The sequence below is a fragment of the Cebidichthys violaceus genome, unplaced genomic scaffold (genome assembly GCF_023349555.1).
Source record: "Cebidichthys violaceus isolate CVI_PGR_0920_01 unplaced genomic scaffold, fCebVio1.0.p SCAF_23, whole genome shotgun sequence".
NCBI lineage: Eukaryota > Metazoa > Chordata > Actinopteri > Perciformes > Stichaeidae > Cebidichthys > Cebidichthys violaceus.
The window spans coordinates 3,153,919-3,178,212 of record NW_027176406.1 but is presented as its reverse complement, the minus strand read 5'-3'; the positions used below and the strand labels follow the sequence as shown (position 1 = coordinate 3,178,212).

The window sequence follows — 24,294 nt, the reverse complement described above, 5'->3', positions numbered from 1 at the left end:
TAGAGAGCCGGCAAGTTTGTTATGGTTCACATTAAATAATATTACAGGCATTTATTTGATGCTCAGATGTCTAACCAACCAAAAGTCAGTAGCAAATGTAGTCTTGAATTAAAAGCCTTTTACCACTGTTGTGTGCTTCCAGTTGGGAGATGGAGTTGACTGTGACTTTGCAGACAGGACAATGGAGGTGAGCCTTGCTCTTTTTGGGGTCCTTGTCCTCATCTGTTTGGGGCTCGTCCTTTATGCTGGACGTGTCTGCATTGCTGCCTGATTCAGTGACGGGGCCCACGGCCTCGATAGCCTCTGGGACTTCGGGGGCGCTGGTGTCTGAGGCAGTCTCTGAGAGGTTTGAGGAAGGCGATATCTGAGGAGGGGAAAGAGTGACCAACTCCACAGAGGAAACCTCGGACACTGGTGTCCGCATAACTGAGCTCCTGGGATTCTCTTCAAGCTTTTCCTCCAGGTTGGCTGGTTCTTGGTCAGTCTGAAGACCTGCATAAAAGGTTGAAATAGAAGATTACATCAGCAAGCTGTGGTTCATTTAAACCTGCAATAATTGATTTGTTTGGCCAAACGAAAAAAAGCTGTGAATGCAACATTGACATATTATCACCTTTTCAGCTGATATGGGGAACTTATTAGCGGTTGTTTATTTCCTTTCCTTTTGTTGGTGTAGCTACAGGAAAAGTATGCGAAGGCTCATCGTGGTTTACAGTGATGCAATGAGGTTAATGCTTCAGGGTTCCCAGATCATGGCATAGTGCCAGTTAATACTGCTGGGATTGAACCAAAACAGTAAATTTATGCTAAACAATGAGCTGAAGTATGGGTAATGAAAAAATAATGTTACATGTTATGTAACTTAATACATTTGGGGTACTTTTTTGAGTAATTAGTGTTAATGTAATTACTTTCTTTCAATATGTAATATGTAGTTGATTAAATTTTTCAAGAAACCTGCCCAACACTGATTATAAGCTTTTTTTCATCGCAGTTAATATAATACCAAGTCAGCATGATGTCTGAAAACAAACAATGAGCCTGAATAAATCCCATGCGTAATAAGCACAACTCTCTTTAGATTGACTGAACTTTTTCAAGGCAAACATAAAGTCGGCTGAATTAATCTCCAATTAACCATTTCTCTTTTTACAATAATGTAGGCAACATTAAGAGTGCTTTTCAAGTGCTCGCTTTGTGCCATTTTCTGATATAGTATCAGCCTTTGTTTTCAACAATGTGGCGCAGACTAGATTAGTTTTGGTTTGAGCAAGTAAATGCCATCAGCTTTCTACATCCCTCCTTTCTCCCTCACTATTCAAATATCAAGTGGACCCGGAGTCTCAGTCAATATAAACAAACCCATCGACTGCCGGGACCGGGCCGATAAGTCACTGGAGTTCCATTACACATCTCCCCTTCACCCCATCGCCCTCCCGAGGGAGTCACACACTTCACCCCAGAGCACTTTGCGCTACGCTCGCTGAATATCTCCGTTTCATTTAGTGTGCTTTCTCCCCGCACACATTCACAACCCTCCTCTATCCAACTCTGCTCCATTGATTTTCCCTTTCACGTCTCTGAGTAAATTCATCATTGGAGATAAGGGTCTTCCTCTCTCATTCCCGTTAAATGAAAAGAGCAAGATTAGACATTCCCCTCGCTGTAATGAGAGTGACCCCTGAGGGATTTGAGCTCCTCTGTTGGGGATGGGGGTGCGGGTAGGTATGATCCTGAGCTTATGTGAAAGACAGGGCCACCTGAGAAAGTCTCTGGAGGGGAGCGATATTGATCAATTGACTTAGCTGGAACCTTACAGAGGAAGAGACATGGAGGCTGGTAGGAATCAAACCCTCAAAGATCCAAAGACTCAGATCATTCAGCAAACAATCATTTCAGCTATCCCAGCTGAGGTTAAGAGTAAAAAAATCATCAGTGAATCTTCTACTCTGTAACGGTACTCTGCTGAAATCATTGGTTGATTAATCAAGCACTCAACAGGAATATTGGTAATCATTTCAGCTATATATCAAGCAACAGTGTCAAACTGGTCCACTCCACTAGTCCATCTCTACAAGAAAGAAATGTAAAAAAATGCTCACGGTAATCTCATAATTTCGACACAATGTGAGGATTTACTATTCTCTTTTTATATTATTGTGAAATAAGGGTGTCGCAATACACCGGTATCGATGTTAACCGTGATATTTAATATATTGTATAATATTTAAATGAAATACATGTTAATAATACACATATGATATTCTGTAAATAATCCATTGCCTCTTATATAATTTTATATATAGTTACATATTCTCTCCACTTCCCCATACTTGTATTTAAGTTGAGGATGAATTTGACATCACCATTGAATTTAATTTTATAGCACAGATATAACATCGTCATCCTGATCATTTCTTTTTATCACGATAACCGTGAAGTGGAAATCTGATATTGTGATAGCTCCATTGTGAGTTAAATCTAATCTTTGGGTTTTGAATTGCTTCATTGAAAAGTAACCCACAGATGGGTTAATTATGGAAATAATCGTGAAGGGAAGTTGTGAAATGATTCTTGGTCAAACATTCTGCGAAACCGAAAAGAAGTTTGATAAATACCAAGACTGTTACACATCCTCCCTTTGTTTGTCCATTTCTTAGTTGTCCCACTTGCTCTCTGACCATCTACATGATGAGAGAAACTGCCACCAACATTGGCAAACTGTCAGACCAAAGGCCAGCATACTGGCAGTGCCAGCAGTGCCTCTGCAGAGTAGAACTACACAGCTGAAAATTATGGATATTTGAGTCAATGTTATGCAGGCAATTATCAGTTTTCTTTAACTTGAAAAATTAAATCCATGTTTTAACAGTCCAATTAAATATGAATATGCTTTTAGAGTGTAAACACATCTGAAGAGATCTCAATTCGGCAGATTGATCAGTTGAGAACTTTAACCAAAGCCAAACAGCATTTGAATATGAATATCGGACTCATTATGCAGACGCTTGCATACGCATTCAGGCAGCGAGTGCTCGGTTTAATAGGCGAGCGCTGATCCAAGGCAGCCTCAGAACATAAACAACTTCCCGGGGGAAAGAAAATCCTTGCTTTAAATCATCATTTCTACGGTGGCAGACCGAGTCCCCGTGAAGACGGTTTCAACAGCAGAGTCAATCAAAGCAGAGGGTGATTGATGCTTGTCACGATTGATGCAGGCCCTCTGTCTCTGGGCACCAGCCTGCTGCGCTCTCAACTCGTTCACTCGCTGTGTGCTCACTCCCTCCTTTGTCAGTCTGGGACATGGTTTATAAGCATCGATTTGTCCCTTTGTGCGACTGAAGACGTCGTCGCTGCTCTATCCCGTCGTCCCCTCCTGTATGTATGAACCCTTAATGAAAGAATATCTGTAGGAAGTCAGAGATGATGTAGGTAGCTAAAAGTAAACTGACAACATATAGGCCATCCCCATCTGTGACAAGGTTGTGTTGGTACTTGGAACAGTTCAAGGTCCTGCGTTGTGGCCCTGTCATTTTGCTATTACATTTATATTACATGTGTTCTGCTATTTCTCCGTGACAAAGCCTAAATCTTAATTACCAGGTCCATTCCACTGTGGCACTCGCCCCAAATAGACTATAGCAATTTGGGATTCATAAATTGTTCTTAGTACCTTAGAAAAAGTGCTCTTTGAACTCCAGCCAAGATAAGGCTGGTACATGAATGGTAGAGGCCTCCTACGTCTAAATATGCATCGGTAGATATTTGAATGGAGCTGAAAAGGCTGCATTTGTGGGTCTGGGTCTGTTTATTGTGAGCCAGACAGAGAGGAACAGCCAGCAGTTGTGTTATTGGTTCCTGATGGGAGACAATGTGGGCATTACCCTCCGACAGCTCCACCAGCCTTTAGTTTCATGGCAGACATAACTCATTTCATAGAGTGTTAATTTGGTGTGCTTTTCCATTACAGGTTGGCATTGTGGTGCATGCCACCACTGGCTCGCACTGCTGCATTTCAATTTCACATTAGGCCAATCACACAATTGGACTTATTAAAAAGAGTGTTCCTCCTCACAAAATGGCCTTGGAACTGTAAAATTATTCACAGCATAAAAACTAGCTATGACTTATCTACTTTCTCTTTCCTCTGACCCCCCTTTCCCTCCATGCTCTCTCTCTTTCTCTCATTTCATCTTATCGTTCATTTTCCACTCATCATCTCGTTTCGTCTCCAGAGCTGCTTCCCTCTTTCAGAGCTCTCCTTTGCAACGGCGGAATATTAAAATGAGATTTGATGAGAGTGTTATCAGGCTCCCAGTCTTTTGTCCACTTTCTCCTTTCTGAAGGAGACGGTTAGTGCTCAAGGCGAAAAAGTGTGCATGTGTGTGCGTATCCACGTGCACATGAGCCTGTCTATGGGGGGTTGTAAAGTACGAACTGTCTCTCTCTGCGCAGCACCTTCATATCTCCGCTCTGATATTCCATCTTGCATCCAAGTGCATTTTGAAATTCTGCACAGATAGTGATCTTCTGCGGGGCAGGGGAAGTGGAGGAGAGGAAGGGAAAACTGCTCCCCTCTACCATCACCTTGGATGGATAAATGAAAAGTGTGGACCCAGACGAGTGCAACATGAGAAGGTAATGTGCTCACTCTGCAGTCAAAATGACATCGGAGCAATTTGTGCACTCCAAGTTAAAGTTGCAGCCATGTGTGGAAAAGTCAACATTTGTATTCTGCTGAAAGGAAACCAGTGCACTCCTCTTTCTTCATCAAAAGTTAAAATGTCTATATTTACACCACCGATGTAAAAACATCTGAATTGTAAGATAAGTGCCTTTGATTTCTTTCAACTTTAGTTTTGATTATATTTTGATAGCCCCTGAAAAGTCTCACCACTATTTCGCTCCCTCTCAACTCAGCCAGCACTGTGTGTCGTTCTTTTCATGCTGCTCAAACACACCAATTCTGGTCCTACAACTACCCTCTCTATCTAACCGAGATAGATAGGAGAGAGCAGGGGAGTCAAGCAGTGGAAATTAAGAAGCAAAGGGGGTAACAACGAGCCCGGTGAGGCTTCGATCGATCTCAGCCAGCCCCTTTATTTACACAACATCTCTTGCTCCCTGACATCCCACAATCCCACAGCTTCGGAGTCCACCATCCATCACAAGGCTCAGGGACATAGGGCCGGGTCAGAGAGGTTTTAGGGGTATCGTGTGGGTTGAAATTGCTGAGGTGTGAATGCACAGAAACACAGAGGATAGGAGGGCGAGAGAGGGTGAAGGATAAGGTGTACGGAAGATGTAATCTCATTGAGTAGTGGACAGAGCAGAGGGACAGAGATACAGGAGTCCAGCATATGGAGGAGGAGGAGGAGGAGGATGGAAGCTGTCAATGATGTGAGGAGGAGGATAGAGGGATCATCAAGAGCCGCTATCTGTTTACTTACTCGCTCCCTCCACTAAGCTTGTATCCATGAGCGCAGGAAGAGCTGCCTCGGGTGTGGACGTCTTGCAACTGTCCCGATCTCGTTCCCGGTCTTTGTCTCGGTCTCTCTCCCTTCCTGTGGATGAGGCCTCCCCAGCTCGTCGCTGCCTGTTCTTCTGGGTCTCCATGGCTTTGAGCTTCCGGGCGTGCTTGTGGCCCTTATAGTGGGCCTCTGCTTGGTTCTGCAGGAAAATGAGAAGAAAAAAAACAGGTTAGGAGGGAAAAGCAGAAAGGAGCGTCTGACTCAATGTATTGTGTGCTGGAAGGACTGGAGCCCACGTGCAATAAATGTTAAAATGCATGGCTGAATATTCGCTCTCTTGCAGGCATATACAAGCTGCAAGGACGCAAGTCTGTTTCCACCTGATAACGGCGCTGGCACATTGGGAGGCCAGAGGTATAATTGCATGCGTAATATGCAACAAGAGTGAGGATCCCATCTCCACAACTACCCTATTAATGTGCACTGTGAGAGTCAGCCTCTGCAAATCCTAGACACGTGGCAACACATAGACACATCTGAGACAAATCAGACGCAAAACACTGACTGCGATGCAGCAATAAACACGTTCACACAAATTTCCCTCCGGGTGGATCGAGATTTACCTTCACATTCTCATCATTCTCACGGTCCTGTTCAATCCGAGAGCAAAGCCCCCTGTTGTCAGAGCAAGCGCGGATACATAGGAATAGCAGAGAAATCAATACAGAGATCACTCATTAAAAGCTAAAACAACCTCCAGGGATCAGCTCTCATCAGCTCCTGGCCTCGATAGGACACAGTTATAGAGGGAAGAAGCAGAACTAGAACTCGCCGGCTAAATGAGGAGTTTTGTTTGAATCAAATCCAATGGGTGAACAACTTAAATGTCCCCAAATAACACAAAACATAGAGAACACTGAGTAATATGGATATTTTCATACCCTCACTATTTAGGTGATAAAGGGATTAAGGGTGAAGGATTAGGTATAAAATACCCTATTTTTCGGAAGCGTGTTTTGACATGTGGAGCTAGGTAAGTCTTTCTTCCACTGCTGCAATGCTTCCTTCCAAACTCTCATCCAGATTTAATTCTTCGAAAAATAAAAAATGCAAATCCTCAAGTACAAAACAAGTTGAGTAAAGGTCCTACGTGAAGAATAAACACATGCATAAATGATAAAAGTTTCAGTAGGAGCAAAATGTGGATTTCTCTGATTACCTGAGCATCAATAATACATTAAGTACCGGGAGCAATAAATAAGATTAGTGCCTGCTGTGCACAGATCCAAGGTTCCAGGTACACATACATGCCCCCCACCACAGCCTCCGTCCTCCAGTCCCATGTGTTAGCTCTAATGTGAACACCAGCAGTCCGAGGATGGAGTTAAACATGTACACCTCACATTAGCGAGCCTAATGGTGTGATATAGTGGCAGCCTATGAATAACGTGGCTGTCAAAGTGTCTGTAAAAACAACTTCAATACTTCAGCGCATCGTGTGACTGATCTGCCGTGAAAAGGCTTCGGAGATTAGCGTGATGTGACGAATTCAGCCGGCGCCTTCTCCGCCGCCAGTCCCTCCGTCCAATTGCGTCTCAGTGGAGGCAGAGGGACAAGGTGTGAAATGAGCTTTGGTTTTCACATCACCATCCCGGCCAGCAGGGTACAGCACTCTTCTAAGGGATTCTTCGTTGTCCAGTGATTAAGCCATCCTTCAGCTAAGAGTAAACACTGGACTATATCTGGTGCATAGTATTATATTTAGTAGGCATGGAACATGCCCCCCCCCATAGCTCTGATATGGTGCTGAATCCTCTCTCCCAATAATGACTTGCTTGTAGCAAGAATATAACAAAATGAAGTAAGCAAACCAAATGGCAGATCTGTTTTGTTTCATGTCTTTGATTGTTGAAGTGCATGTTTCCCCGCAAGTCACTGAAAAGTGTAGGATTGGTGGTAATCATATATTGCCTTTAAAACATTTGCCATGTAGTCACAGTTGTCTCTGTGATAGTTTTTGCTGTACTGTGCTATAAATACATGTAGCCTTATTATGTTCTATTATGTTATCACAATGTAAGAATTTGAAATATGATGAACAAGAGGAAAGACATCAAATGAAAAAATGAATGCAGGTACAATAGTTGAAAAGACAAACTGAAAACTCTCTTTCCACACACGCACGCACGCACGCACGCACGCACACACACACACACACACACACACACACACACACACACACACACACACACACACACACACACACACACACACACACACACACACACTTCTTGAAACAACATTCAAACAACCTCAAGTCCTTTTCAGGAGCCATTGACAAACAAAATCTCTTCCATCTCATTGACTTAATGAAAGTAAAAAAAAAACTGTTTATAACAGAAATACCTAACACACAATAACATGCAAAATGCCTTGATAGCAACACAGGCAAACCATTTAATTTCCTTTTTTGGATTGAAAAGGGGATTTTGTCTTCACAGCAGAAAGGGTCAAGGCAACCAGAGGGCCCTTGGCTGCGCAGGTGTTCCTCTAGTGTGAAATTAAAGAAATAATTTGCCATTTTGGGAAATATGCTTATTGGCTTTCTTGCAGAGAGCCATATGTCTCTTCATCATGACATATGGTGATAGTGATGACAAGATTCTCGGAAGTTACTTTATCTGACCAAGAAATAGTCCGGCACACGACCCCCTATGAAACCAGATTAGTTTAAAGGTGCAGTTGTATTTTGTCACCTTTGGACGGAGCCAGGCTAGCTTCCTGTGTTTTCAGTCTTTGTGCTAAGCTAGCCGAACTAGCTGCTGACTTAACATACAGATGTGATAATGGTATTGATCTCTCATCTCACTCTGCAAAAAAATTGAACAAGCATATTTCCCGATATGTCAAAAGAGTCATGACAACAAATACTGACGGCAGAATTGTGCTCTTTTGCACCTGTAACCACACCCAACAGTGATGTCACAGTGCACTGACACACCCTGGAGTGCACCTTTATATCACTGCAGGTAGGTGACCAGTTGAACCAATGGAGGTCAGCAAAAACAAGATTTTCAGCTGCTGTTAAGCTGCTCTTTAAGCTCAATTTGTGCTCTACTGAGCAACAGAGAAAGCTTACTTTTTCCCCCTTTGAGAATTATGAGTAAGGATAACTTGGTATAATATGTTAGAAAACTCTGAGGAGGGTACATGGAGGTGTTAGGAACGTATTCATGGTCTCGGTGAGACAGATAAAGCTACAGCCAGACCTGACACTCCTCTTTAAGTCGGCGTGCAGCGGCAGGGAATAGGATTTTCTCTATAATGGGTGAGAAGCACGTCTGAGTCGCCTCTCCCCCCTGAGCTCCCTGTCCCCTGTGCCTCAGCCTTTCTTTGAAGATGGAGTCCAGAAAAAAAAGTGTGTCTCTGTGTGTGTACTTTACAGTGCCAGACGAGACGTCTTAAGGCCTTCTGGACTTTTATCTATTTGTTTATGTGAATATGCATGAAATGTCATGGGACGTTTGCCTGTGTGTCCCTGTGGATGCATGCGTGTGCTCTAGTGCGCATGTTTGCCAGCTTACAGTATTGTGTGTATTTGTGTGCGCGTGATTGGGGTGGCAAGGATGGGAGAAATGGAACGAGGAGCTGAGAATGCTGCTTCCTGCTGTGGCTGCTGATTGTCTCTGCTCTTCGCTGATAAACGACAGCTCTCCCTGCTGTCTAATCCCTCATACCAAAAACAACAGACAGACACACACACACAGATTCCACGGAAAGGGAAACTTTCTACTTTTTTTTTACACATAACTAGAACAAAACAAAATTAGCAACTTTAACATTTACATAAATTTACAGAAAGCGCTCCGCTTACAGTTTTTTGTTTTGCATAGAGACACAATGATTTGCTTATTCACACGCAGACAAACAGAGTCAGTGGGGATGATAAGGGCTTAAGTAAATGAGGGGCGGCCATATTTTCAAAAAGCAACATTCAAGAAGATTGCAGAAGGAAAAAACAAAGCAATTATGTTCTCTGAGGCTAGACACACTTTTTGGTACAGATTGCATTTATGTTGTAAATCACACAGTCTGGCATTTTGTCTCTTTCTCTCTCTTATTGTCCGGCAAACTCTCTATATTTCTCATAAACACCAAGGCATAATGCTACTAAAACATTTCTTACCGTCGAGTTAAAGCGCAGGTGGCAAATGTTGCAGGAGATAATCTGTTTCTTCTTGAGGGGCTGAGGGACACCAAATGTGTGGTTGATCACTGCCTTCTGGACAGGGTCCATCTGAGGGACAGAAAGAAAAGACCAGAACAAACCACATCAGTTCTATTAAATGTTATTTTCCCAAATGAGAAATGACACAACTCAGATGTGAGGTTATTCCCCAGACAGACGAGATTCAATCTTCAGTGTGGCCATACTTTTATATCCTCCTTTTTTGATTGTGGGCCATATAAAGAAAAATATAAGGAGTCACAGGTCAACAGTGAATGTGTAGTTTTTAACCAGTTAGCAGAAATAGCCAAATATTGTTTTTTGTTAATGACCCAAGCGTCCACTTAAATGATTTAGCTACAGCAGAATGTAATAGGGAAATAATGATATTTGTGATAAATGGTGAACATTTGGCACCAATGTTGAGAAATATATTGAGGATAGACAGCAAATTCCTTGTTAGAGAGAAAAGTCGGCCAGCTAAAACTAATGCAGTCTATTACATCAGTCCTGCAATGAACGCTATCTTCGCAAAGCTTCAAATGTTCAGTTTTTGTTGAATCTGTTTTAGAGAGGTGATGTTTCAACTGTATGATCATCTTGCTGCTGGAAGTGTGTACCTGTGATAGCTGAGCAGATTGATAGCATGAATCTGGAAATAATGAATATTTCACTCAGTGAATTAGCATGAGGTTGCATGACCCTGTGATGTGTGTGAGGGGAATATCTCGGTTTCAAGGACAGTGTGCGGTACTCAGAGCTTTGTGCATGCATGGAGTAACTTGACCAGTGGATGTTTTGGTTGTTGCGTGTTAAAAGTAACGTTTGGTTGTTTGTGTTAAAAGAGAAAAAGCAGAAGTGCATTAACAGTGCCACTGACACACTTCTTATGACGCACTAGAGGGATAATCAGCTGGAAGAAATAACCAGCTCAGAGAGGAGTGGAGAGGCCTACTTTATGTATTTCAACTATACTGAGTGCTAATTAAGTGTTGCTAGTGAACTGTCCCAATGATCAAAAGTAGTGTTTGTATTGCTTTTCAACAAAAGATGGCTGCTTTCCAATTGCTTCTACTCTTTTTATCCTTTATTAAAGTATAACAGGGAGCAGAGACTGTGGTGGAAAATATTCCTATACCCGCTTTGCATGAGTCTTTTAATGCTGAAATAAAGAATACCGAAAACCAGAGGTTGTCTTTTTGTATTTATTCTCTGTACATAGAAGGTTCAATCATCACAACAGAATGCGTACAGTCTCAGTGAGGAAAAGCCCTGTGTAAAGTGAACGCACTTTCTTTATACAGAAGGAGCAAAGGTGGGGGCAATCTAACATTATGTGACATTTTGGTCTCAGACTGATAGAAACAACAATGAAAAACAAACTGCCAGCAACGACAACAAGCGGCCAGATGGCCTTAGAGCTGGAACATTCTCATACAACACAGTAACAGTTATCTTTGCGTACCGGCGAAGATTCATTTTTCTTTTGAACAAAAACAACAACGATACATCTGGGCATGTACGCTAACCCAAAAACTACTTCAACACATATAAATGACTTAGAGAAATCCTTCACCAATATAAAAAGAAGACAAACAGTGCTCGGCCCACTGACTAAAGATGATCAGTCAGCAGTTTATACATCAACACCTCACATAAAGATGACCTCGCTTGAGAAGGTCTGCAGTTTAATGGCAATTACACTGATGATATTACTACTCCCACACAATTTCGTCATGATTCGTCAAACATTTCTATCCTATTTCTATAAGACATATTTTATGTACACACCTATGAAAGTCTGAGGGATTACTGGTTTTAATGGCACTTTATTGTGCACCTGAGTACTTTTGTGATAAGCAATAAAATTGGAAGAAAAACTATTTTGATTTCAGCAAATCTGTGGCTGTTAGCTGTTGGTTTTTAATTGCAGACACAGTAAAGACAGGAGATATTCTACTGGTGTGGAATCCTTTTTGCTGTGTGTGACTGGTCACTGTGTTTTGATAATAATTAAGATGTGTGTCAGATTCACTCTTCACTCATGCATTGCAGGCAAGTAATCATCAGGGTTATCCCTGCTCTCACAGGGTGGATTGCATGAATAGAGCTCCACCTTTTTGAATTCAACATTTGGACGTCAAAAATGGGGCCGAGCCAAGACGGGCCCCATGCTGTATTAGTCACAATGCACTGGTGTCCAGTATTGTTACCATTTCTGGTAACAATACTGAAAACATTGCCTCCTAAAATTGTTCTTTCTGACATAAAAATTAACATATGATGCAAGTTTAATAGAGAGTTACACCCACCCAGAACGCAGGGATTTCCGTAACTTCAAGGAGTATTCAGAGATGTGCTGGATGCCTATTGTAGCACCCCGTTGCCATCCAATCGTTTCTCCCCGTCAGTTCCACTTGGTTCCATTATGATCTTTGCTGCTTTAACAATGCTGTTGAGTTGTGGCTTTCACTTCCATCAACTGGAGTTATACTTCTGTGTTAAGCGGTTACAGTGTACCTGTGCATATGCTTTCGCAAAAATGTAACTGCACGTCAGGCCTACAAGCAGCAATGGTTAGGACTGAAAGAATTGTGATTGGTCAGCTTAAGCTGCTTGTATTATCTCATTCAAGTTTCAGATTTATTTTAGAGATTGTTGAGAGTGAAGGAATTTATACATAGATAGAGTACTCTTCTGTTTTTCAGGAACACACATCTAGCAGAGCCGTTGCACTGTAGATGGATGTAGGCCCTGTTCTGTGAGTATGTACAGTATGTAGCCCCCCACCATCGCCCTGTATCACAATGTAAATACAGTTACTGTGTGGAACATAATTCAAGCATGATAGAGCCTGATCATGTACAATACATGGTGAAGCGATATCAATCTGATGCTCAACTATAGATCAAAACCTACGCTACAGATATCTATGGGGCGACTGCTGTTAACCTCTTACGTAGACTATAAATTCAGCTTTAGTCTTCATGTTTCTCTCCAGACAGGCTCTGCAGGATATGTAAGTTTGTTCTTAACACGGCTGCATTGGCCTGTTGCTGCAAGCCTCACTACAGCTCATATTTAAATGTAGTTAGAGTTCATTGTAATCCCAGTTATGTGACTGTCTAATACATTATGAGTCAGTGCAGCCCAGAGGGAAGTGTTTGGAGAGGGTTTTGGGCAGACTAATTCAATTTTAACCGTCTGTAAATAGACTGCAGACAGTCCCAGAACGGCATACTATAAACAGTCGAGTGAAAGCCGGGGCTTCATTAGAAGGTCTGCATGCCACAGCTGATTTCATTGTGGCACCCTTCAGCGTGGTATCACATATAACAATCATCTTGGATCGCTCCCCAGGCTGGCCCGGGGCCTGACCCGGTCCATTCCTCTGCTCGCTTTGGCAGAACGGTGACCGCAGAGAGCGAAGTTCTCACACAGAGTTAGACCGCTCACTGGATCTACACCAGTGGCACTGCAGACAGCCTCAGTGGCTCAGAGATCAAGGAGCGTTGGTGTATTGATGGCAGTCAGGATGGCACGCTGCCTTGATACGGATACACAAGCCTGAACAGCATCAGATCCCTTCGTACCACACAAAGAGTTGTGCCATGTTCAAGGCAGCTGCCTTTCTGCAAGAGTGGAGCCTGTTTACTACCAATTCCTCAAGAAGGCCAGGTGTGAGAGGGAATATAAACACACCTGACACTGAAACCTCCAAGCTGAAGGTATATCTCTCCCTAAGGGCTATATTTGCCTTTGTTGCTTTATTTTGGCCTCTTCTGCCTGACTCAAAGCCACCTCTGGGAGCAACTGACTTTTCCCTTCACCAGCCAAAGCCTGACTGTTGAAACCTAGCTCTCCCACTCCTGCTGCCCTCTGTCCACCTTAGCAGGGCAGGCTGCACACAGCTATTTGTTTTAGGAACCAAAGAATGTGCCCATTGTCCGTCTGTAGCCATCCTGAACAACTGCTATAAATGAGTCTTTTGTCCAAGCCCTCCGTCCTCTCCCGCCATCCTGGTGCAGACAGAACTTATCCTGCGCCTGGGCGGCTGGGACCATGATGGGGCTTAATGGTAGGTAGAGAGAAAGAGACACACAGAGAGGGGGGGGGGGGGGGGGGGGGAATGTAAGAAGGGACACCAGGGGAACTGGAGGATATTTAGTTTTGGAGACAGGTGCATTTATCTTCCCCCCCTGCACACGTAAGGGACAACATGTGCCTTATCAGGGCTAAGAGAACCCGGGGCTCCCCGTTGAATGGACTTTGTGATTAATGCCACAGCTGCACAGTCAGACTGTGTGTTATGGAGGCTAATCATCTCCTCCCGGGACTGAAGCGACAGTGATTTGACGTTATTTCCACAGTTATAAATTCTACATTATGGTTGTGGTGGATTCCACATCCTACTGCGAGTTGTATTCTATATAACAATGTCTGAAAGACTGAGTATCATTGCAACTCTGTAAGTATGATTTTATGCATTCATTAATATTCTTCAGCAATAAAGGTTTGTAATATGACTGCTTTTATTTTTTTCTAATCAAGGAAAAATGAGGCCTTCTAAATTCTCGAATAAATCAGCTGTGGATTGCCACGAATTCTTTATATCAGACAACTTAAAGGCTAGAACAGAATTACAAGGCCAAGACGTTGGTTTGAGAATAAAAACAGCAATTTCCTCACTGAAACATAAGAATTACACAGACAAAACACTGACCAGAGAGCTGCCCTACTGCCTCCACCACTAATATAAATACATGAGTGTGTTAGAGGAATTAATGTTACCATAAAGCAGGTTGGAGACCCCCTACATACACACGTTCACGTCATACAGCACACGTTTATCCACCCCCTCACACATGCAACCAGCCAGTAGTCTGTGTGGCCCTACCTCTCTCTCTTTCAACCTTTTTCCGCTTGGTTTGAAAAGGCGTAAAGCTGGAGCGAAAGCTGTGGCTTATGTTTCATTTACAGACCACGGAACTGGAGATGGTTTCACAGTGTGCGATGAGTGAAGCGAACACACACATCCTCATGCACAAGCACACGCGCGTAAAAAACTAGGATCAAAGAAATCAGAAGTGCCTACACACACATACACACACAAAACGACAATGGGTATAGCGCTGGTAAGTAAAGGATCAAAGATACAGGCTTTTAATTCCAGGCACAGAGACAAGGTAAGCACCGAACAGTTTGCTGCCGAGGCTTGAAACCAAGTAATGCGGGTCTCATCTGTTGAGATGCTGATACTGAGGTGACAACTGGACTGCTCAGAGGTGAAACACTGCTTGAATAAAGATTAGCATCCCAAACTGAAGGTAAAGCCCCTGCAGGGACAGAGGGGACAAGTATTTGAGGCTAAGGTCTGGCAGAATAGCATTAGGACATGGTTTTATAGCCCTGTCTGTCTTTATACCTCTCTCACTGATCATGTGGTTGAATATTGACACTAAATTTCTTAAGTATTTGGATCACAACCCCGACCCATAAAACTAAGGTTGTTCCTGGCTCAGAGTATTAAAAACGTTAACATGTTTGTTGGGGGTTGACATGATTTTTGATCAATACCACTGTTGCAAGCATGTGCAAGATGAGAAAAGACAACATTTTATAAGTCTTTATTTTCTCAGTCTTTGCTTGAGAAATTCCTAGAGGATAGATTAAGTGGCTCCACTTTATCTATTTGCTATTTTCCATGATATCAGGTGCCAAAGAGCCATCGCACTCACCGTGTTAAAGTTAGGGAAGAGGCTGAGTGGGGAGGATCCATTGAGTCTGAAGGGCAGGAGGTGTTTGAGGTCGAGCTGAGGCTGCAGAGGTCGTCCTGGGATGGGGAGGGAAGCCAGAAGGGGGCTGCCCTGGGCCGACGTACCTGGACAACACAAAGAGGTAGATGTGAGAAGTTGCAAAACGACAGGACATGTTAACACAGGGGGCCATTTCTGTCCCAGTGTGATTGTAGGAGTAGAACTGAACTGATGGCTTCCAAAAGGTCAGGTGCTGCACTCAGAGGAGGCCTGACTTTGATTTATTTGGTACCAAAGGCACCATTACACCTCCAGCTGACATCCAACACACATTGTACAACTCAAGTGTGTGTGTGTGTGTGTGTGTGTGTCTGTGTGTGTGTGTGTGTGTGTGTACGCTTGTGTATGTACATTTATCTGGGACAATACGGTGTGTGTGTTTCTCTTCTTATGCAGACAATAGGAGATGTACACGGGCACTTTTACTGGAGACTTAATACTCCCATCACCCCAATTGTCCAGGCTGATCCCCCAAGGACAAACCACCAGTCCTCATGTGCCTACACACACACACACACACACACACACACACACACACACACACACACACACACACACACAAACACATCATTTAATTACTGATTTATTGGCTAAGGAAAGGTGCCTGTGCGAGGGGAAGATGGGAGATATCGGATTTCAAATGGACCAGGGATGAAGAGATTTCTAATTTTCCGCTTGGCTGCGTTTCAGTGGACCAGTGTGCTCACCGGTGCACAGGCACTTATCCCAGCACCAGGATCAATCATCAGTGTCAGCTGCAGGTCACCGTGGCCACCACCAAAGTATGCCTATCATGTAAGCCCCCCTGCAACATACACACACACACACACACACACACACACACACACACACACACACACACACACACACACACACGGTGAGGAGGTAGTACTTGATACCTGACGTGATGATGCACACCACAAAAAAAGCAATCACTGACCTTATAATGACAATAACACCAGCGGCTTAGATACAGAAAAACATTGGCCAAAAAAAAGCTTCTTCTCAGGAAAGGGGAGGGTATGTATACGATTTCAGAGACAGATGGAGGGACAAAAAAGGTAAAGGTAAAGACAGAAACACTGGTGTCCGTGAAAATGGATATGATCATGTACGATACTTTTTTTTGTTGAAATAAAATTATGTTATCACTATGAGAAAAGATGAATCCAACAGTTTTAGAAATGTTGGATTCATTCATGTCGTGTTGCACATGGAACTCAAATAGATAGAAACTAATGCATTGTAATGCAAATGAATGTAGATATAGCTAATAACATGGCAACAGTGTCATGAAGTTGAAAAAATCTTGAAATGAATCTTCTCTGAATGTAAACCTGTTCACAAATACAATCCAATTTTGAGCTTAATTAATTGAGACACTTGGTTGAGGCGGACATATCATAGAGAACTCACTTTTTCAGTGCTTGTGCACTGAAAAAGTGATATCTGCAGTGCCTGCCAACACACACACTGTGAAATAAGACAACCCAGTCAATTGTTTGTGGGATGCCTCGATGAGAAAACATGTGATTCAACAAGGCATTCAGATTTTTCTCTTCTTCCTATGTCACATGCAGGCTCATTAGAATAAACCAACCCCCATCTGAGTATCTCCACCCAAAGACTTGAGAACTACCTTTGCAAAGTAGCACCCTATTTCTAGCACAAGCCAATCAGAGCAGACTGGACTTTGGGAGGGGTGCATAAAGAGACAGGTGCTAAAACAGAGCATTTCAGACAGAGGGTGAATACAGGTGTAATCAGACAATCAATATGAGAAAAATAATGTTGTTTTTTTAACATTAAAGCATGTAAACATATTCCAGTACAAACCCAAAATACAAGTATAAACCTAAAAATTAGCATGATATGTCTCCTTTGAGGTTATGAAAAGATCCTAGTTTAAAAAAAAGCCAACTTAATTATAGGTCTGCTGCCTCCACCATGAAAACCAAGTGCACTATGCACCCATCCACTATCTCAACCTTTTTTTGCTGCTGTATGTCCCGTGTGAAGTACAGAACAGAGGGAAAGATGGGGAGATCTGTCAGTAGTCTGGCCCATGGCTTTCTGTGGCTTGGCAGGATTGGCAGCCATGGCGTGGGGTTATGTGGTTGTTGGGTGGTTGGGCTAAAAGACTCAAGCTCTGAGCATATGTTCCTCAGTGCTGGGCTCAGTCTTGCCTCTGCCATGTGTGACTCCCCTCTGCTGTTTGTCTGACACCCAGAGAGATGCAGCAAAGGTTGGACACAGCCTACAGACACGTGGGCAGCAGCCGGCGGGAGATCGCTCACACATACTCAGCGCACACATACACATTCACACAGAAAACGAGGAGAAGCCGAGTCTTCTCTTGGCAGAGCTATCAGAGAAAAGGCTGGGCTTGCAGGGACGACGGTTATCAGCTGATAGTGGTTCCCCACCTCTCTGTGACTCCCTGGGCAGCTTATTAAATCAGGTCTTGGCTGTTTGCCTTTTTGGATGATAACGCTGCCACAGAGGCGCAGCCCGAATCCAGGCATGTACGAAAACGAGCAAAGGCGTGTGTGTGTACGCTTTGCTTGCATGTACTAGACCAGTATCACACACACACACACACACACACACACACACACACACACACACACACACACACACACACACACACATACACACAAACGCATACAAACAAAACTGCCTACGCACCTTTGAAAACAAATAGCTCCCAGGGCAAGAAAGAAGTCAATATGAACATAGTCACATAACATGTACACACACACTTGGCACGTATTGTGTGGGATTCCGGTAGGAGTACACTTTAAAGCAAAACAACATACATTTTTGAAGCGCATTTCTTGTGTTTTTTCAATGTGTGTTTGTGTGTGTACGTGCAAGGAGGAAGGATGGCTTATTTCAGCCTGCAGCCCCTGATAACCTCCTTCTCTCACACTGCGTCATTTTCCACTCATTTAATGTTGTGTGTGTGTGTGTGTGTGTGTGTCTGCACATATGTATGCGGATGTTGTTATATGTGCACATATGCTCTTTCTGTCCAGAGCCATGTCTGGGTCGAGTCTTAGGTTTATTTACGCCTCAGTTGTGGTCCGGGGTCCAGACAACCACTGGCGGTTGAGGCAAGGCCTGAAACCAAATGTCCAGGCTCTCTCTCTCTCTCTCTCTCTCTCTCTCTCTCTCTCTCTCTCTCTCTCTCTCTCTCTCTCTCTCTCTCTCTCTCTCTCTCTCTCTCTCTCTCTCTCTCTCTCTCTCTCTCTCTCTCTCTCTCTCTCTCCCAGATGACTTTGCTAACGGATCTGACTGTCTCCGCCAGTCTCTCCCCAAGCAGACCTCCTCCTCCTCCTCCTTCTCCAACCATCACAACAACGCATTTCTCCCTCTCATGACTCACTGGGCTTTGTTACACAACAGCCACCGTCACATCGCATCTACTCAGATGTTTGTGTGGTGCATCCCAGCCAGAGAATTTCAATTATTTTCTTCTTGCACATATGAGAAAATAATGGATTCCAACGTTCACAAGCACACATACTGAGCCTTCCTTCCTTATTCCTCTTCTACTCTCACAGAATTAGACATTCAGCATTTAGGCCTTCTACTGTAATTCTCTTGTCATCACTCCAGTGGTCCCTTAGGTTTCTGACAAATTGCCTTTTCTCACATCTAAATACCTCCGCCCTGCCCCCGTGCGCTGCGTATCCCTGCAAAGTGCTGCTGAGCGGCACAGGAAGGAGAAAAGGAGAGAGTCGGGTAGGAGAGAAAACTGCCTTTCTATTTGTGGCCCAGTGTAATTATGTGGGATAGATGCTGGCAGAGCAGGGTCTTGGAGTTGGTGGAGTTGATCTCCACCTTCTTTTTCCTTCTGACTGAAAAAAGGCACCACAATTTCACTTCGTATGATCTTGCTTAAGTGCCATTTCGAGATTTCGAGTCCTCCAAAAAAGGCCAGTATCGAGTTGTTTGAGCAAGAGCCCCAATGCGGCATATATTTAGGCATAGACTGTATATACAAAGTGGACATAGTCACTGTGAAGTCACCCATTGGTTTGTGGACAACAGCTTTGAAGCCTCAAGTATGGCATTTTGGCCGTAACCTTTTGGTTTTTTTCAAACAGGAAAAATAAGTCTTTTCCGGAAATGAATTTTTTCACCTAAAAAAATAGCTTCAACTTATTTTTCAACAACTAGTTTCGATAGTTGTAGACTCCAGTATGACAGAACTCCCTTTGTTGTCATTCGTGGCGCACAGAGAATGAAACATCACCGAAAAAACAAGGACACTGTACTGCTGCTAGCGTTGTGCCCTTGTGAATCCCTGAGGACACGCATGACTTTGGATATACTGTTCGTATAAAAAGACAAAAGGCTGCTGTGTTGAGGTAAAGTAACATGCAAGACCAAGTCCTTCAACAACCACAACAGAAGGAAGAAACTCAGAATAGAATTACTTGTATTATGCAGTTTTCTATAGGGCCTAAAGAAAGCATGGTGAAATCCTTTGTGTGGGTTTCAGATAATACACCAGAGGAGGAGTTGGCTGTGTCATCTAGTTTTGTATTTTTTTTTCTTGGTAAAGTGATTGTGGGATTGCTGGGATAAAAGCTGTTGATTTCTGCAAAATGTAAGGGCATTATTCAGCACATCTCTGCTGCTCAGCTGTGAGTGCCTGCCTGCTGGGTAACAGTTGGACTGTCAGATAGACCTTCACCATCAGGCCTCTGATCTGATTATCCAGCTGGGATAATGAATATCTACACGTCTAAACTTGAATATGTTGAACAGGGAAATTTGCAAGGAAAATTGCTGACCGGTGAAATGATGAGCACTAAGTGCAGGCACAGTACGAGCACAATTACTCTGCACCATGTGGATGATTCTTTCGTCAGTTGCCAAGTACACACAATAACCTTTCTTTTTGATGATGTTTAGCGCAGTCCTCATATGCCAGTTCCAAATGTGCGTAGACTCGAATCCTGACACGCACACTCAAGAGTCATGACACGATGATGCTCACTGTGCATCTGCCGCACTGTTGCCACACTGTTTCACCATCCCCCAGCCACCCCGCAAACTTCCCATCAGCCGCTGCCCTCTGATGGGACTGGATCTGACAGAGCAGGAAGAGCCGGCAACTACAACCATACGCATAAATATAGAACTGGAGCCTTTTAGTTACAATAACCCAACCAACGGAGGCTTTTTTTCGACCGAGGTATGAAATAACCCAAGACATGCTATGCATACAAATGGCTTCCTCAGACGCGCTGCGCCTGGAAATTGTAAATTGGCCTCATGGTGTATTAGAGACTCACGGCCGTTTGAGGGCATGAAATGACATTGCTCTGCTTCTGGATGTCCAAATGTACTCCACTGAGAGACACAGAGAGAGAGACAAAGAGGGAGGGAGAGAAAAGTGACTCTTAACAGCCAATTAGCTTCCGCTTGATCAGGAGGTGGTGTGAGGGCCACCGTGGGAACCATTATAGCATGGAGGGAGAACATTAAGCACAATCAGTTTTAATTAAAAACTGCAGCTTTTTATTCCTCTCCATCCCCAGCCATTCCTCCATCAGTTCTTTTCTCCACTGCTCCTTAAAATATGACGATAATCGGCAGACCTGAGTAAAATAAAATAGGGTGCTACAGGACTGATTAGACGAAACAGTGCAGTGATGATGAAAGAACTTAATTTAGCCCCCAATTAGGCCAATTTGATTGGTTCAGATGCATGAAACAGGCAAGAATTATATGCGTCTCTACAACTGCAATTGATCTCATTGTGATTCATACAGTTATTATAAATATGAGACTCAAACCTGGAATGTGGCCAAATAAATACATTACTCAAGCTGCTTTAGCATTCAAATTTAGCTTTTTGGATTTTTTGTTGTTGTTTGCAAGCCACTTTCCTTCTTCAGTAGAGAAAGGTAAATTATTCTCAATGGTATGCAATTTAAAAGTTGCACAAAGAGCCCTTTTATTTTACCCTCCCTCCTATCCCTCACTCGTTTCCTCACCTTTAAGCCTTTAAAGTTGTTTATTTGAATCATATTTTTTTTCTGGGTCACTCAACATGCCGTGCTGGCTGCTCTGCGACTGTATGTTGTGTACTGGGGTGTGTAAGCTAATGACTGTGTGTGCTGCACATGGCAGTTTGTATTCCGATGTGTGTGCAGCAGACAGATACAGTTTATTCGGTAAATATGTGGAAGGAATATTTGAGCAGAAGAGGAGAAGAACAGAAATCAAAAAATCTGTATGATATAAATGTTGGCTGAGATATTTCTAGCAGAGATACTGGAGTCAGTCTCTAATAACATTGTGAGGATTGTTCTTATGAGGATTATATTTAATCTCAGGACTTCCTTTCTGCAACCTTTTTGAAGATAATCTGCTTTTTAAAAATCTCAAATATGTGTAGTTGTGTCCTCCTTTCCTTTCCTTTTCCCAGGATTGCAGGAGGTGGCAGATTGCTCCATGTGGCCTGATTATATGCAAGGCTAAGCACAGTTTGCCCCCCGACTGAAAATAGAGCAATTTATGGAAGGAAGATGACTTCATAACTTTTGTTTCACATGCAGCTTTAGAGGAATTATACAAAGCCAGACCCTGAATCGGTTGTGTTTACCTCTCAGTCAACCCCCCAAATCTTCCCTCTACTCAGTCAGGCTTCTGCTCTCCTGTTGCGTCGGGTAAATTGACATCATTATTCTAGCGCTTTGGTAATCACAGACGACACAATGAGAAGAAGTGAATACAAGTATATAGAGGCTAGTTTACAGCTTATAAATCAAATATGACCTGACATTGAAGTTTAAATGAGATCAATATTCAGCCTCTGGCTTCAGCTGTGATGCTTCCTCATCAGAGGAAAATATCAACCTTTGCCTGTTATCTGCATTAATAAACAACAAGGTTAAAATTCAATTATGGGAAGTACTGTTCACTGAGAGAGGTTCGAAACGACCCTGAAATTGCAGTCTCTTTTCTATTATAATGCAACAGATTGACATTAATAGTTGCTCTTTTACAAGATTCTTTTCATGTAAAAGATTTTTTACAAAAAAAAAAAATATTTTTAAATTCAATATTTTACCTGAAACTACAGAAAAGATTACAGCGGTATGTTTGGGTCTACATTGTTTAGCTCAGCAGTGAGTTGTGCAGTCCGGTGGTGTTAGAGGGACCTATAGAGATACTTCTTCTCCTGGGCAGTGTCTATAATGAGTTCTGTCAGGCAAGCAGCGAACAGCGCGTTGCTACCGAACCCAACCTGAGCAGAGGCAAAGCCCATCTGTCAAGCTGAGACGATAAGCCTGGAGCCACCCAGAAACAAATTGCTCAGCTTCCCCACTGCGAAGCCCTGCGAGGCAGACGGCTACGGGCGGGCAACAGAGATGCTACTTACTCCTGATGCTACACAGGAAAAAAAAAGAGGAGGAGAAGGGAAATATCAAACACATTAATCTATGCAGATGGCGCCGATGGCCAGGCATTGCTCTGCAGAAGCAGCAGCTGTACACAGAACTTCAATGTGACGATAAACAGCAAAGAAAGAAGAAGAAGAAAAAAAGAAGAAAAATAAATTTGTATTTGCTTTCCAGCCTTAGGCTGATCAGCTTTAATAAGTCACCCACACTTTCTTAATCTCCTCCCTTTTGCTTTGCAAAGATAATGGCAGCTGTCGGACCTTTCCCTCTAGGTAAAAACAAACTTTTATAACACTCTGTTGAAAAGGTGGGAGATGATCAAAGCCATACAACTATGACAGTTTTAACATCTGTCTGACAGAGTCAACGTTGGCATCATCTTCCTTTCATTGTAATAACTAGTATAACCAACTTGCAGTGGCGTGTGAAAAAACAAATAAACTAATTCAAAGTCATGCCCACACATATGCAACAACCCAGGGCTGCAGGAGTGACAGGAACTCAGATGAGGATCATTTCCTCAACAAATTGAGTCATTTGTGGAAGTGGCATTAAGTGCAATCGTTTTTACATGAATAAATATCAGGCTGGTCAACCAAGCGTCACACAGCCATCATGCTGACTGTGACAGGTCATTATAAATTGATTAGATATGGTGGGCGAGCCGCGCTGGCAGGATCTTTGAGAGAGAGGGAAGTGGTGTACAGGAGAAAATAAGCACAAGACAGAGGTTGCTTTCTAATTTTAACTCCTCAGCTGATGAGTTGAGAGGAGCAAGAGATGAAAAAACACTCGCTCAGACACAAAGGTGGTTACGAGGCTGTGACGAATGTGAAATGAAAATGAAGTTGTAGCGGAGCTGAACACAGTGGCACTATCCTCTCTTGAATTTCTTCGAATAGTGTATCACAACACACACATTCCCTTTATTTATACAAACGACACTAGAAAAAAGCTTGCAGAGGACATTGCACTGTACATTATTTTTTCATTATTACGATCATTTTCATGCAAAGGAGCTCCTGCTTAGCAAGTTGTATTTGCAGCAAGCTAGTAAATTGCCTTCATAGAATAGAGTTTTTTTTTCTTTCTATCAAATGGCCTGATGATCATCCACTCCAATTCCACCTGAATTTGTTTTCCTCATTCATTCCCTCTTTCCAGGTTCTTCGTTTTCGACTTTTCTCAGCTAATTTGAATTCCGCTCTCAGGCGTGTGTGTACGGCCAATTAAAACCGTTAATGGAAATGTGTACTGGCTATCAAAAGGCAAAGCGTTCCTGTTCTTTTTAAGTCCTGTAGCTGTAGGGCCAAGAATCTATTTTCTACCTTTTAACACATAGCAGGAAAGTG

The 24,294-nt window shown here is 43.0% G+C and overlaps 1 protein-coding gene across 2 annotated transcripts in view; it reads right to left on the bottom strand.

The window, feature by feature from the left end:
* The window catches only part of znf385c (zinc finger protein 385C), a 114,466-nt gene that overhangs the window by 6,117 nt on the left and 84,055 nt on the right, over nt 1-24,294 (bottom strand). For both annotated transcript variants that reach the window (XM_068718887.1, XM_068718888.1), the window contains 4 exons: nt 15,438-15,580; nt 9,658-9,768; nt 5,451-5,670; nt 124-492 (listed from right to left, as the gene is read on the bottom strand). In XM_068718887.1, coding sequence (XP_068574988.1) covers nt 124-492; nt 5,451-5,670; nt 9,658-9,768; nt 15,438-15,580 — 843 coding nt within the window. The remainder of the gene's footprint in view (nt 1-123; nt 493-5,450; nt 5,671-9,657; nt 9,769-15,437; nt 15,581-24,294) is intronic.